Consider the following 16,732-nt stretch of genomic DNA (forward strand, 5'->3'; position numbering starts at 1 on the left):
GTCTCACCATGGGCAGCAACATATCAAAAGTTATGTTTCAGCAGTTTATATATATAGAACTATAAATTGCAGCATAGACAATGGCAGTGACGAGTAAATAAAACTATAAATAACCGCACTGTCAATGGCAATACCACCTATAAATATAAATGTCAATAATTATATTGCACAACCCCATATACATGTTAAAGTACTAGCGCCGTTATATTTATTGCCCTAGTCCCTTATTATGATTGCCATGGAGCACATTCATTATATAATAAACATATTATGTATAATCAACTTACTCATGTGTTGACCCAGTCCATACGGATGAGGGGCAACACCCCGAAACAGCTGTCTGTGGATGGATACCTGGCCTTGGATTTTCCCTTCTCATTACATTGACTTATGGGGCCACTTAATATGGTGGTTTTGGTCGTTTCCCTTGGGGGGTGGCTCTGACATGAGTGTTTGATATCATACATTGATATATTCAGTAATAAGAGCAATAAGTACACTGTACACAAGCCTTATGAGAATAGTCAACAGCTCAAGGTCAAGCACTTGTTAGTTAATCCTAAACTAAAAATACAATACAATAGTAGTACATTTTAGTGACCAAATTTAAATATACTTTAAATAGGACAGTAGGGCTTGTCTATGCATTGTGGCTAACCAAGCTCACCCCATCATGGCAGCTTTTTACTCTATAAGGTCCAGTTCACTCTGAGCATGAACGGCGGAATTCCGCGGCGGAGCTCTCCGCCGTGCTCAGTGTCCTGCCTTGAGTGAATGAGAGGGCGCGCGTCCGCCTTCTCCCCTCTCCGCTCAAAGAAATGACATGTCACTTCTTTGAGCAGAGAGTGGTGGCAGTGGAGGAGTGTGCGCCCTCTCGTTCACTCAAGGCAGGGGACTGAGTGACGGGGGACTGAGGGAGAACCGTGGGCCGTGATGTAGGTTTAGAGGGCAGAGGTGAAAGACTGACTGAGCTCTCTGCTAGGATTCTGAGAATTGGGACAGGACAGTGGATCATTCAAAGGGTAGCCCCTGTTCAATGACATGATGTCACGTCCCAAGATGGCATTGGCGGCCATCACAGAACACGACAGGCAGCGAAACCATAGAACTACAAAACTTCTGACAGAGTGAGTGATACCTGCATGGGACAAGTAAGAAATTGTATTAAAAAACCTATATAAATTTTGGATAGCTTTAATTTGATCAAAAAAAGATTTAGTCAGGAATGTGCAGCAGCCTGGTGTGAACTAGACCTGTTTTTACTCTTGTGTGACACACCCGCTTGCTTCTCAGCTTCCGGCAATGCAGGAGTTACACTGAGCTCTGCCACACTTGATTCTTGCAGCTGAGCAAGTCTTTTGATTGACATATTCCTCTGCCTGTCCGAAACCTTGAGGATCCGGACCGGGCTCTTGATCCTCATAAAAGAAAGCTGAGCCAGTCCTTCTCTGCTGACTATTAACTTTACAACATACATCTTACACATATAGTTCTACACCATGCACCTTGCACATACACGGCTCTACACCACAAATCTCACACATACACAGCTCTACACCATGCACTTACATATACACACAGCTTTGCACCATACACATATACTTCTCTACACCACACATGTTATACATACACAGCTCTACACCATGCATCTTACATATACACACAGCTCTGCACCATACATATACTTCTCTACACCACACGTTACACATACACAGCTCTACACCATGCACTTACATATACACACAGCTCTGCACCATACACATATACTTCTCTACACCACACATGTTACACATACACAGCTCTACACCATGCACTTACATATACACACAGCTCTGCACCATACACATATACTTCTCTACACCACACATGTTACACATACACAGCTCTACACCATGCACTTACATATACACACAGCTCTGCACCATACACATATACTTCTCTACACCACACGTTGCACATACACAGCTCTACACCATGCATCTTACATATACACACAGCTCTGCACCATACACATAAACTTCTCTACACGACACATTACACATACACAGCTCTACACCATGCATCTTACATATACACACAGCTCTGCACCATACACATATACTTCTCTAAACGACACATTACACATACACAGCTCTACACCATGCATCTTACATATACACACAGCTCTGCACCATACACATATACTTCTCTACACCACACGTTACACATACACAGCTCTACACCATGCATCTTACATATACACACAGCTCTGCACCATACACATATACTTCTCTACACCACACATGTTACACATACACAGCTCTACACCATGCATCTTACATATACACACAGCTCTGCACCATACACACAAACTTCTCTACACCACACGTTACACATACACAGCTCTAGACCATGCACCATACATATAGTCTTACACCTTACATCCACACACAACTCTACAACATACATAGGTCTACAACACGCATTCTAGACATACACAGCTCTGCACCCCACACATATACAGCTGTACACTGCACATCTTACACATACACAGCTGTACATCACACATCTTACATATACACACAGCTCTGCACCATACACATACAGTTCTCTATACCACACATCTTACACATGCACAGCTCTAAACCATGCACCATACAAATACACAGCTCTACACCATGCACCATACAAATACACAGCTCTACACCATGCACCATACAAATGCAGCTCTGCACCATGCATGGTACACATACAGAGCTCTGCACCACACATCTTACACATACACAGCTCTACACCATGCATGGTACACATACAGAGCTCTGCACCACACATCTTACACATACACAGCTCTACACCATGCATATACATATACACTGCTCTACATCATGCGTTTTACACATACACAATGCTGCACCATACAAATACACAGCTCTGCACCATGCATCTTACACGGCTCTGCTTTATACACAGCTCTGCTTGCTATGGTTTAGCCTTCCCTCACACAACTTTAAAATCACATGTTTGGGGGCTGAAAAAGTACCAGAAAAAAACATCCAAAAACCTGCCAGCAGTTCCTCCAGCTTTTTTGCATTGTTTTCTGGCCTTTTCTCAGCTCAGTGTACATTACTTTAGGTCCTTTTATCCTTGTGTTGAGTCCTATGATTCTATATCAGGTGATTTCAGGGTTTTCTATTTAAGATTTGTGGGGGGAAAAAACTGCAGAAAAAAGCAAATATGCATAGCATAGGGACACATTTTTTCCAGTGTTTTCACCCCCTATAGAAATCTATTAAAGAAAGAGACAGAACACAGGCCCTGCTGAGATTTTACACAACTGCAAATGCACTGAAAAATGGCACAGCAAAAACCATCATGTGGGTGTTATGTACACACAGTTTAACATTTCACTCCGAGCAAAAAAAAAATTCGAAACTGGTCTCAGAAAGTTATACAGATTTGTATATTACTTTTGTAATTTACTATTTAAAATCTCAAGTATTCAATTACTTATCAGCTGCTGTATGTCCTGCAAGAAATGATGTATTATTTCCATTGTGACACAGTGCTCTCTGATGCCACCTCTGTCTGTCAGGAACTGTCTAAAGCAGCAAAGAAACCCTCCCCTGCTCTGGCCAGTTCCCATCACTGACAGAGGTGGCAGCAGAGAGCAATGTTGTAAGTGATGTGGGCAGTTTTCAGCTTCCTAAAAACCTCTAGCAGCCACAAACAGGCTGGTGGGGGCCAGGGAGCCCTTGATCTGAAGATTGATGAGGGTTCAGATTGGGTGTAAAAGGTGGCACCCGCCTCTAGGGGACTAATGGCATACCCAGCTCTGCACTGGTGGTCTCCGTCCTGTTGCTCTTCAGCTGCTGCAAAACTACTGTATAACCCGTGGCTGTAGTAACACAGTCACGGCATGAGTTACAGCAAGAGGGCTGACTCCTCAACCGACGGGACAGTCATGGCTGTAACACACTGGCGGCCAAGTAGTTTACCTAAAACACTTTTCCTCTTGAACCTTTCTCCATCAACAGTCCAACGTTCACCCACCTCCTTAAGGTGGCCTTCATCAGGACCAGTGTGGTGCATTGTCAAATATATCATAACTTATCAGCCTGGGGAATTGTGGACTATACAGGAAGGGGGTCTGATGACTTAGCTACTTTGTTGAATTTCACAAATGGATGAAATGACTACAGCTACCTTAGGTGATCCATCTTTATCTTCTGTAAAAGCAACATCCAAACACAGGGGAGAAGTATACCTACAGTATATTCTGTAGTGACATCAGTATGTAGATTGAGCTGGGTGGGGAAGGGTCTGTGAGCGGCGAGGAGGGATCTGATAGGTAACAATGTCATCCTGTAGTTCACTGGGACTCACCAAAGACCACTTCCTCTGACACATTAAACACTGTGATTTTATATGGGTCAGGTTAGTGATTACAGAACCCTGTTACAGTAATAAAACACATAGATTCTCCATGTCAAGACAGAAAATATGAAGCTCCAAGCAGTGGGGAAGGCGTTACTGGGGAGGGATCAGCCACAGGTGAGTATGTATTCTTGTTATTTTATCCCCCTGCCTTGAGCACTTTTACATATAAAATAACCCCTATAGGAACTTGATGTTGGGGTCTAAGATTGTAGTCCTAAGGATAATACCCCTTTAAGTATCCATTACCCACAATGCAATAGAGTAAAATATCTTACGGGCATTTACTGCATCACGCTAAGAAAATATGCTTTACTGTTAACCTGGTAAATAACAACAGTCAAAAAACATTTTTTATAAGTAAACCAAACACATGGTGCAAACAATGTAAGAGGCACTGAAATGCTCCCATCTTTAAGGCTTTGGCTGCTCGAGAACAGCCCTGAATCCGCAGATAGCACCCACATTTCATAGTTTTTCATGACGGTCGTAATTTGATCAAGTTATGCCATCACTTTAGCTTTGGAGTTCCAGTTCCTTTGGCAGAACAGATTCTCCTTCCTGAATCTGCTTGAGAAGAAGTAGCGGACCTTGCTGTTCAAGATCGGGAAATAATTGTGAATTCACGTGATCCTGTCGATGCTTCTCAAAGCTGGGCTTACTGCTGAAACGTTTTCCGCAAAAATCGCACGAGTATATATGTTCTTCCATGTGAATTCTCTGATGTTCGTTGAAATCCTCCTCCTCGGTGAAGCCTTTGCCGCAGATTGAACACAGAAAAGGTTTCTCCCGGTTGTGAATCATTTCGTGTTTCCGCAGGATGTACTTTTTAGCAAAACGTTTCCCACATTCGGAGCAAACATACGGATTCTTTTTCAAATTTACCCCAAGATGGTTATCGAGCAAGTGTTGTGTAAAGAAACGTTTTCCACATCTAGGGCATATAAATGGCTTTTCTCCGGTATGAGTCAGCTCGTGTTTCGTCAAGACTTTGGCGCTCTTGAATGGCATTCTGCACTGAAAACAGGAGAAGCCGTTCTCAAATGGATGGAATTTCTGGTGCGACACGAGATCGCAAAAACGCTTGAAGCGTCTTTCACACCTGAAACACCCAAAAGGTCTCTCATCTAGAGCTAACTTTTCACTAAGCAACGGGTTCACTTGACAAAATGGCCCTTCAGGATATCCCTGTTCTGATGAACAAAGGTTTATTGCAGCCCCTGACATTATGTCTTCAGTTTGCTGTATACAGAAGGTTAGAAAGTTGTCAATGCTTTTCCTCAAACGTTCCGAGAACTTGTGTAAATTGTATTCCTCTTCAGTGGATTTTACGATCTTCATGCCTGATGAATCTGTTGAAAGTGGAAAAAAAAAAAATTAGACAATATACCAAAAATGGTAAATGTTTTAAATGGTAAATGTGCACTTAAAGAGGTATTCCAAGGGATAGGGGACAAGTAACAGATCGCGGGAGCCTGACTTCTGAACCCCCAGCGATCTCCATTTCGGGCCCCCGGCTTCTGTGTTATGAATAGATTTGCAGGTACGGCTTGAGACTTGCGTCTCTCCTCACTCCTATGGAGGTGGCAGAGAGGTCCGAGTAAGCGCTCTTTCTTCTTACTCGGCTCATTCTGGCATCTCCATAGGAATGAATAGAGCCATGGGTCATATGGCTTACCTGCGGCTTTGTTCATAACACAGAAGCCGAGGGGTGGGGGGGGCGATACGGAGATTGCTGGGGGGGGGTTCGGATCTTTTACTTGTCCCCTATGCTCTGGATAGGGAACAAGTTAATTTTTTTGGGAATACCCTTTAAACTGTACCCCAAAGTATGCTGCTATCAAAAGGTTCCAGGGGTATTCTAGCCAGGAGGGGGTGGGTGAAAAAAAAAACGTCCTCTTACCTCCATGGCGCCCACATTACACCACTCCTTTCTGCCAGTTTGTGGCAGCTTCCTGGTCTTGAGCGGTGTGTCCCAAGAATGGCTGAAAGACCCCGCTGTATCACGTCCCAAGACAAGAAAGTGGCCCTTCCCCCGGGCATTAACAAACAATGGGTCCTGGCTGCAATACCCCTATAGGGTGCCTTCACACACACTGGATCCACAGCACATTTCACGCTGCAAATTCACAGCAAAATCCACTGCGGATCCCTAGGAGAATACATACTCACAGCGGGATTGACATCCCGCTGTGAATATGCAAGTTAACCTTACGCCGGCCAAAGCATACATCACCTGCTCCGCGCTCCGGCTTGCTTAGGGGGTTCTCGGCTGTGGCGGGGCAGCACACTCATTGGCTGAGCGGGACAAGCAGACACCGGGAACCCCCGAAGCAAGCCGAAGCGGGGAGCAGGTGATGTATGCTCTGGCGGGGGGTTAACTTACATATGTTAATCCCGCTGCGAGTATGTACTCTCATAGTGATGAACTGGCACTGGAGCCGCAGCGGATTTCGCAGCGCGAAATCCGCTACAGATCCGTTGTGTGTGAAGGCACCCCTAAGCGGCTGTGCCAGTTATCTCCTAATAGCTTAACCATAAATAGCTTAGGGGGTTTGACCGTTGGGGATCTCAGTATTCTGTTGGAATGCATCCCACCCGATTTATTCTTGTCAGTTATTTCCACAGTTTCAATAAAAAATGAATGGAGCGGCAAGGTACACGCATGACCACACTATTCTATTCTAACGAATATTTGGGTCCCTGCCCTTGAGATTGTGGGGAGGGGGGGGGGAAAGCTGCTGAACCCCAACCCCCCCCCCCCCCCCCCCCCCCCGCATCCAGCTAGTTATCTCCTATGGGTAGAGGACAAGATGAACACCCATTCTGTATAGTTACTGACAGCAACACATAGCAGATATGAGTCTCATTATATTAGGATGGTTATTAATGGTTGGCTCATGTTGCTGCACTATCCTTCCCTCATGCTTTACCCTACAGATATGTGTCTTCTGCCAAACAGTAGTCTGTAGTCTTATTACTGACCTCTCCTGAGTCCCGATATATGAGGATTTCCAGACTGTTTGGGGTATTTCACATAGAGATCTTCTCCTTGCTCTATCATTGTTATCAATGGAGGTTTAACAGTGATCCAACCTGTTTGTATAAATAAATATAAAGATGGTGATTATCAGAATACGTCCTCGCCGCAAGCTCTGTCTTCAAGTCATGTTTCAGATCTTCCTCTCATTAGAAATACAGACTTCTTACCGAGGGAGTGAAGGGTACGGTAATTCTTCACCATCATCTCCATATAGAGGTCTTTATCTTCTTCGTTCAGATATTCCCACTCATCCTTGGAGAAGTAGATTGCCACATCATCAAACTGAATCTGACCCTAAAAAGAAACATTCATTCTATTATGTGCCAATAAATTCTATATTTGAGTGACTGAGACAGGAAAAAATTATACTGGCATTGCAGTCTTAGCGCCATCCCTACATGTATTCTACAGTGCGGTGTCTCTATTATGTGTTCTGTGCATTAAACCCGACTGATATTTTGCTCTGTATTACACAGACTGATCCTTTCAGGCAGAAGAACACCATAGCTGTGGTCAAAGGTAAAGTGTGTAATCCTGTATGTTATATGGCGAGGTACTAAGATGACATAGCGACATGTAGAGGTACTATGTGGAAGTGAGAGTCCTACTGTGAGGGTCCTACAGGGGGTATGTAACTATTATGGTTGCGCTGTGGGAGCACTAAGAGGTCACAGTACTATAGCTATTAGTGACTATAGTCACTAAGAGGTCACAGTTCTATAGCTATTGTGGAACTATGGCAAAATATACTGAATAATCAGGACAACAACAGTTATACACTTTTGGGCGGCGTATGACACAAGCTATCTCAGGAAAGGTAAATTAAAAGCAGCTTTGTGTTAAGAGTTAATATCACTGTAGCAGGTATTAAAGGGGTATTTCCATTATCAGTTTGTTTTTCCTGATCAATAGCATAAAGGATAACAAGCCAATTGCTAAATGGATGGGGAGTCCAGACTGCTAGGACCCCCACCGATACAATCGCCTCATAATGAATGTAGCACTCACACCTTTATGGCCACTGCTTAATTCATACACAATGGGGCCACGAATACTTCTGGGTTCCGCACTCAGAAGCATTCAGCGGCTCCATAGAGGATGAATTTTGCTTAGGTGCTGATTCATGGGGATCCCTACAGTTGGATTCTAGAATTTTCCAGATGGCTCCCTGAACCCCGATCTTGATTATGCTTTGGTTTCCATCACTTCAGACCTGTCATCAGGATAGGCTCCAAATCAGCATCCACATCTGCCACTGTCCAAGGTATTTAGGTCATTAACGTTGATGTTAGAGATGAGCGAAACGGGTTCTGGTTTGAGTCGATCAGAACCTGAATGTTCGGTATTTGATTAGCGGTGGCTGCTGAACTTGGATAAAGCTCTAAGTTTGTCTGTAAAACATGGATACAGCCAATGACTATATCCATGTCTTCCACATAGCCTTAGGGCTTTATCCAAGTTCAGCAGCCACCGCTAATCAAATGCCGAAAGTTCGGGTTCGGATCGACTCGAGCATGCTCCAGGTTCGCTCATCTCTAGTTGATGTGGATGGTGGTTTGGAGCCACACTATCTTCCTAAGAGCCCTAATTCACAGTTTAACACTCTCTGTAAATGAGCACCAGTTGCTGCCCTTCATGTTTCTGTGTGAGGCATGCCATTTAGCATAACTGTGTAAAGTTGACCAGAAGAGTCTGGCAACAGCTTTCCTCCCTCTAACCAGAACACAAGCACACCAAACATTCATGTGAAGGGGGGTGGGGATCAGGAGACACAGCCAACAGCTAAGTGAGTATTTGCAAACCGCTATCTTATGTGTATAACTAGCTGTAGAAATCATGCGAATTTAGACGCTATACAACCCCCTAGTGGCACATAGCTAAAATAGGGGAGCTATTGACTTCTACTGGACTCTTATTGTCTTTTATTTCATATAACAAATTTAGGTACTCGTTGTATGAAAAATTACTTACAGGTTCATATAACATATATCTGTGCCTTTGTATTCTCTGAAGGTCCTGGAGAAATAATTCATCAGCCTGCCAAGCTTCATAGGCAGGTAACACATTTCCTACAGGTCCCATGTCCTGCACATACATAACACTCCTTTGGAGAGCTGGATCACTGTCTTGAACAACAGTCGGACTCCCCCAGACAGTCTGCTCCACCTGGGTGGATGTTTCCTGGAGTGAATGAAGAAATCTCAGACTTGAGTTCCCGCCTTCAGGACACTGGACACCAAGGCTTTTACTTCTCAAGGAAATGTTTGCCTGAGTTCCAATACTCTTATTAATTTTTGCAGTATTGGTGGAGGTGTGTTTCACCTTTGGTACACTGTAAGCACTGCACGCCACATCAACATAAGTCACTATGTCTGACTTCGACTTTGCAGCCTTTTTTCTAGCGTCCTGAACTTGCCTGTTCACCTGCTTCACCGAAACGGATGGTGTAGTTAATTCATACGAGACAGGCGTGAGTCCATGGCTTTGGATCTCACTTGAGATTGCGGACTGTGCTTTGTATTGGTATTCAGTAGACTGTAATATCTGTGGCTGTAATCCAATGGACTGACCTGTAGGACCAATCTGGACTGTAGATGACTGAAGACTACTTGACTGTGTTGGGTGTCCTGTGAGCTGGTAAGGTTGTGGCTTGAGTCCAATGGACTGAACAGAAGGACCAATCTGGACGGCGGAGGGCTGAATACCACCAAGCTGGAATATCTGAGGTGGCAGGCTTCCAGCTTGGCTTGTGGTGGGCTTAACGCCAGTGGTCAGATTTGTCAAGGACTGAAGACCCTCTGTCTGGATGATAGGCAGGCGAAGACCATTGGCTTGGAGTATGGATAAATTATTCCCAAAAGGTACTACATTAAGCCCTGATCCTTGTAAAGTGGTGACAGGCTGTCCCGCAGCAAGGATCAAGTACGACTGAAGACCACCCAGCTGTAAGAGGTTAGGCTGCTGACCAGAACCAGGCACTAAAGATGGCTGAATATCGGGCGTCTGCGTCCCTGTTGCCGAGTCGTCATTGCTCTGCGAGTCAGAAGACTGGTTCTCCTCCATTGCACAAGAAGGACTTTCTTTTTATGAAGACAAAAAAAAACAACATATACAGAGTAAGACAATAGTGCAATAATAAGTCACAACCCGGAGGAAAGAACCCTCTCAGCCAATGAGAAACTGCAGAGGTGTCCCACCTTAGTCACTGACTGGCTGGCGTCCAGGTCCTGATGTTGCAGGATCAGGAGCAGCAATGTAGCACAACAGGTAAGTATACATTCTTTATTATTTTCCTGCACTCCTGCCTGCAGTGGATTCTTAGTTGTGGCCCAGAGTTCTCCTTCAGGGTAGCTTCACAGGTACCATATCGCTGCGTTAACACTGCGAGTCAGCTAGGTCCTGGCAGATCACTTTCACTACATACACACAGCGGTGTGAACGACCGCTGCGTGTATGTAATTCTGCCGGCCGCTTAACCCCTTCTGTTACCACCCGGCTCCCGCTCTGTATACATTACCTGTCCTGGCTGCACCGGGTCCCGGTGTACTGCTCTCCCGCCCGGCCAATCAGTGTGTTGCCCTGCTGCAGCCACTGATTGGCCGGGCGGGAGAGCAGTACACCGGGGCCCGTGCAGCGAGGAAAGGTAATGTATACAGAGCGGGAGACGGGCGGCAACAGAAGGGGTTAAGCGGCCGGCAGAAATACATACACACAGCGGTCGTTCAGACCGCTGCGTGTATGTAGTGAAAGTGATCTGCCAGGACCTAACCGACTCGCAGCGTTATTAACGCTGCGAGTCGGTACGTGTGAAGCTACCCTCAAAAGGGTTATCCAGCCTTAGAAAAGCATGGCCGCTTTCTTGCAGAGACAGCATGACTGTTCTCCAGTTCAGGTGTGGTTTGCACTTAAACTCCATTCATGTCAATGGAACTAAGTTGCAAAACCTACATCCAATCTGGAGACAAGAGCGGTGCTGTATCTGGAAGTATATGTGCAGCTCCATATACATCTGCAATATATGGGAACACAGTGACAAACTACAATCCCCACACTACACTACATCCAGCCAGAGGGATGATGGTAATTGAAGTTTTCCCACAGGTGAGGGAACCTGGAGCTACAAGGCAGGGTGAAGCTCTGCAGGTGGTAACCAATCAGGAGGCTGCTCTGTACTCAGCTGATCAGCGAGAACTGGGAGCGCGCAGCTGATTGGTTGCTATGGGCAACCGTTTCCGTCTCCTCCCTGGTACAGGTGTGCTTTTCTAGTCCCATTCACACCAGCAGTGAGCGCTTTTGTCTGGCATTAGGCGGCAGATGCACGTGCCTTCAGAGGACTGGCAGGATGCGGTGTGTGCCGGAGGGTGACGCACGGCTGGACGTGATATCCGGCAGTCACCGTGATAACTATACCCCGCGCGCCTCACCTCTCCCACAGACGCGCCACTCTCCTGTCGGAAGATGCTAAAGCCTTATAGCTTTGAGGACCTTTCATGACGTCATGACCACGTGGCCTTGTCGTGTGTAGGGAGGGGGGGGTCAGGCGCCAGGTTGTGTTCCAAGTGAAGTTGCGATTGGTACAGTCCTGGGTACATGGCAGTGTGCTGAGCGGGAGGCTCAGGGATCACATGTATAATGCCTGCTCTACACAACTGCATGGTATATACTATATACACCAACAACACACACTGCTATACACAACTGCACTGTATATACTATATACACCAACAGCACACACTACTCTACACAACTGAATGGTATATACTATATACACCAACAACACACACTGCTATATACAACTGAATGGTATATACTATATACACCTGCAACACACACACATATACATACACACTGCTGTACACAACTGCATGGTATATACTATATACACCAACAACACACACTGCTCTGCAGTCTACACAACTGCACTGTATATACTATATACACCAACAGCACACACTGCTATATACAACGGCACTGTATATACTATATACACCAACAACACACACTGCTCTACACAACTGCATGGTATATACTATATACACCAACAGCAGACACGACTATATACAACTGCACTGTATATACTATATACACCAACAACACACACTGCTCTACACAACTGCACTGTATATACTATATACACCAACAGCACACACTACTCTACACAACTGCACTGTATATACTATATACACCAACAGCACACACTACTCTACACAACTGCACGGTATATACTATATACACACCGCTCTGTACAACAGCGGGGTATATACTATATACACCAACAACACACATATACATACACACTGCTGTACACAACTGCAGGGTATATATTATATACACCAACAGCACACACTGCTATATACAACTGCACTGTATATACTATATACACCAACAACACACACACATATACATACACACTGCTGTACACAACTGCATGGTATATACTATATACACCAACAACACACACACATATCATACACACTGCTCTACACAACTGCACTGTATATACTATATACACCAACAGCACACACTGCTATACACAACTGCACGGTATATACTATATACACCAACAACACACACATATACATACACACTGCTCTACACAACTGCACTGTATATACTATATACACCAACAGCACACACTGCTATACACAACTGCACGGTATATACTATATACACCAACAACACACACATATACATACACACTGCTCTACACAACTGCACTGTATATACTATATACACCAACAGCACACACTGCTATACACAACTGCACGGTATATACTATATACACACCGCTCTATACAACTGCGGGGCATATACTATATACTCACTGCTATACACAACTGCACAGTATATACTATATACACCAACAACACACACACATACATACACACTGCTCTACACAACTGCGGGGTATATATTATATATACCAACAACACACACTGCTCTACACAACTGCACTGTATATACTATATACACCAACAACACACACACACATATATACATACACACTGCTCTACACAATTGCACGGTATATACTATATACACCAACAGCACACACTGCTATACACAACTGCATGGTATATACTATATACACACCGCTCTATACAACTGCGGGGTATATACTATATACTCACTGCTATACACAACTGCACGGTATATACTATATACACCAACAGCACACACATATACATACACAACTGTGGGGTATATACTATATACTCACTGCTATACACAACTGCACGGTGTATACTATATACACCAACAACACACACATATACATACACACTGCTCTACACAACTGCGGGGTATATATTATATACACCAACAACACACACTGCTATACACAACTGCATGGTATATACTATATACATACACACACACAAATACACTGCTGTACACAACTGCACAATATATATTAAATACACCACCAACAGACACATATACACACTGCCCTATACAACTGCACGGTATATACACCAACACACATACAGACTGCTCTACACAACTGCCGGGTATATACTATATACAACAACATTCAAATACATACAAACTGCTCTTCACAACTGCGCAGTATATACTATACACACCAAAAAACACAAATATACATACACACTGCTCTACATGACTGCACGGTATATACTATATACACCAACAACACACACATACACATAGCTCTGCACTATATACGGTACTTTGTACACACACAGCTTTGCACCATATATTTTATATACACACACACAGCTCTACCCTATATACTTTATAAACATACACAGCTTTGCACCATATACTTTATATACACACACAGCTCTGCACTATATACTTTATAAACATACACGGCTTTGCACCATATACTTTATATACACACACAGCTCTGCACTATATGTTATACACATGTCTCTGCCCTATATATTTTGTATACACACACAGCTCTGCCCTATATACTTTATATACACACAGCTCTGCCCTATATACTTTGTACACATTAACAGCTCTGCACCATATACTTTACACACACAGCTCTGCCCTATAAACTTAATACACATACACAGCTCTGCACCATATACTTTATATACACACACAGCTCTGCACTATATACTTTATATCAGTGCTTCTCAAACTTTTTCTACTGGTGCCTCAGAAAATGGTTATACCACATAAATTATATATTAAATAGCATTAGCAACATGTCTACTTTATGTTGGCAGCATTTATTAAACGATCTTTCATTTTTTTTAGACAATAGAAAGCGTAAAACATTAGCAGCAAATTTCCAAATTTTCTGTAAAATTTCAAAATCAGATATTTTTAGGGACCTGTTCAGGTTTGCAAGCTGGGTTCACACTATGTATATTTCAGGCTGTATTTGGTCCTCATGTCAGGTCCTCATAGCAACCAAAACCAGGAGTGGATTGAAAACCCAGAAAGGATCTGTTCACACAATGTTGAAATTGAGTGGATGGCCGCCATATAACGGTAAATAACTTCCATTATTTCAATATAACAGCCGTTGTTTTAAAATAACAGCAAATATTTGCCATTAAATGACGGCCATCCACTCAATTACAACATTATGTGAACAGATCCTTTCTGTGTTTTCAATCCACTTCTTGTTTTGGTTGCTATACAGCCTCAAACATACAGCCTCAAATATACGTAGTGTGAACCCAGTTAAAGTGTATTTGAGGGGACTGTGTGTTAGAAAGCCCCACAAAGCACCCCATTTCAGAAACTGCACCCCCCAAACTCTGCAAAAGCACATCCAGAAAGTTTTTTAACCCTTTAGGGGAGTCACAGAAATAAAAGCTAAGTGTGTAAGGAATTTAAAAATTTAAATTTTCTGTGCAGAGATTTTATTGTAATCCAATATTTTTCATAATTATGAACCTATTACCAGAGAAATGCACCCCAATATTGATTGCCCCGTTTCTGCAGTTTATAGAAATACCCCATATGTGGCCCTATTGTGCTATTTGACGCAACCACAAGCCTCAGATATAAAGGAGCGCCTAGTGAATTTCAATGGCTCCGTTATATTTAATCATTTCTGACCGTACCACTTCAGGTTGGCAGAGGCTCTGGGGTGCCAAAACCTAAAAAACACCCCTAAAGGGACACCATTTAGAAAACTACACCCCTCAAGGAATGTAACAAGGGGTGCGGTGAGCATTTGGACCCCACAGGTGCTTCACAGATTTTCCGAACAATGTGGCGTGAAAAAAGACAAAAGTATTTTTTACACTAAAACGTTGTTCTAGCCTTCAATTTTTCATTTTCACAAAGGGATAACAGAAAAAAAAAAAAACACAAAACATGTAGCGCAGTTTCTCCCGAGTACAGAAATACCCCACATGTGGAGATAAAGTGCCAAGGGGGTGCAGGACGAGCCTCCAAAGGGAAGGAGCGCCAATTGGCTTTTGGAAGCTGGATTTCACTGGAATGGATTTCAAGGGCCACATCGCATTTACAGAGCCCTCGTGCTGCCAAAACACTGGAAACCCGCCACAAGGGACCCCATTCTGGAAACTACACCCCTCAAGGAATCTAACAAGGGGGGCAGTGAGCATATGGACCCCACTGGTGACGGGCACAAATGTGGAACAATGTGACGTGAAAGTGAAAATTTTCATTTTTTCACTTTCACGGCACAAATGTGCCCGTCATCCAGGGGTCCATATCCTCATTGCACCCCTTGTTAGATTCCTTGAGGGGTGTAGTTTCCAGAATGGGGTTACTTGTGGGGGGTTTCCAGTGTCTTGGCAGCACAGGAGCTTTGTAATTGCGACATGGCATTCATCATCCATTCTAGCCAAATCCAACCTCCAAAATCCAAATGGCGCTCCTTCCCTTTGGAGGCTTGCCCTGCACCCACATGGCGCTTTATGTCCACATGTGGGGTATTTACGGACTCAGGGGAAATTGCTATACACATTTTGTGTGTTTTTTTTCTCTTTTAACCCCTTGTGAAAATGATAAATTCAAGGCTAGACCAACATTATAGTGTAAAAAATGTAATATTTCATTTTCACGCCACATTGTTCCACATTTGTGCCCGTCACCAGTGGGGTCCATATGCTCACTACACCCCTTGTTACATTCCTTGAGGGGTGTAGTTTCCATAATGGGGTCACTTGTGGGGGGTTTCCACTGTCTTGGCAACACAGGGGCCTTTTAAATGCAACATGGCCCCTCGAAATCCATTCCAGCCAAATCCAGCCTCAAAAAACCAAATGGCGCTCCTTCCCTTTGGAGGCTTACCCTGCACCCGCATGGCGCTTTATG

At 43.9% G+C, this 16,732-nt stretch overlaps 1 protein-coding gene across 4 annotated transcripts; it reads right to left on the bottom strand.

The window, feature by feature from the left end:
• Positions 1-4,449: 4,449 nt before the first annotated feature.
• On the bottom strand, positions 4,450-11,949 carry LOC138798754 (uncharacterized). Of its 4 annotated transcripts, none has more exons than XM_069979331.1 (5): positions 11,881-11,949; positions 9,428-10,532; positions 7,624-7,750; positions 7,399-7,509; positions 4,450-5,765 (listed from the first exon to the last, which is right to left on the bottom strand). In XM_069979331.1, the coding sequence occupies exons 1-5, from the start codon at positions 11,946-11,948 to the stop codon at positions 4,930-4,932; spliced, it is 2,247 nt and encodes a 748-aa protein (XP_069835432.1). In that variant the 5' UTR covers position 11,949; the 3' UTR covers positions 4,450-4,929. The 4 variants fall into 4 exon arrangements, with proteins under 4 accessions (XP_069835432.1, XP_069835433.1, XP_069835434.1 ...); XM_069979332.1 differs by having other exon boundaries at positions 9,428-10,536; positions 11,881-11,938; XM_069979333.1 differs by lacking the exon at positions 11,881-11,949 and adding an exon at positions 11,781-11,870 and having other exon boundaries at positions 9,428-10,536.
• Between the last annotated feature and the right edge of the window lie 4,783 nt (positions 11,950-16,732).

The sequence above is a fragment of the Dendropsophus ebraccatus genome, chromosome 8 (genome assembly GCF_027789765.1).
Source record: "Dendropsophus ebraccatus isolate aDenEbr1 chromosome 8, aDenEbr1.pat, whole genome shotgun sequence".
Classification (NCBI taxonomy): domain Eukaryota; kingdom Metazoa; phylum Chordata; class Amphibia; order Anura; family Hylidae; genus Dendropsophus; species Dendropsophus ebraccatus.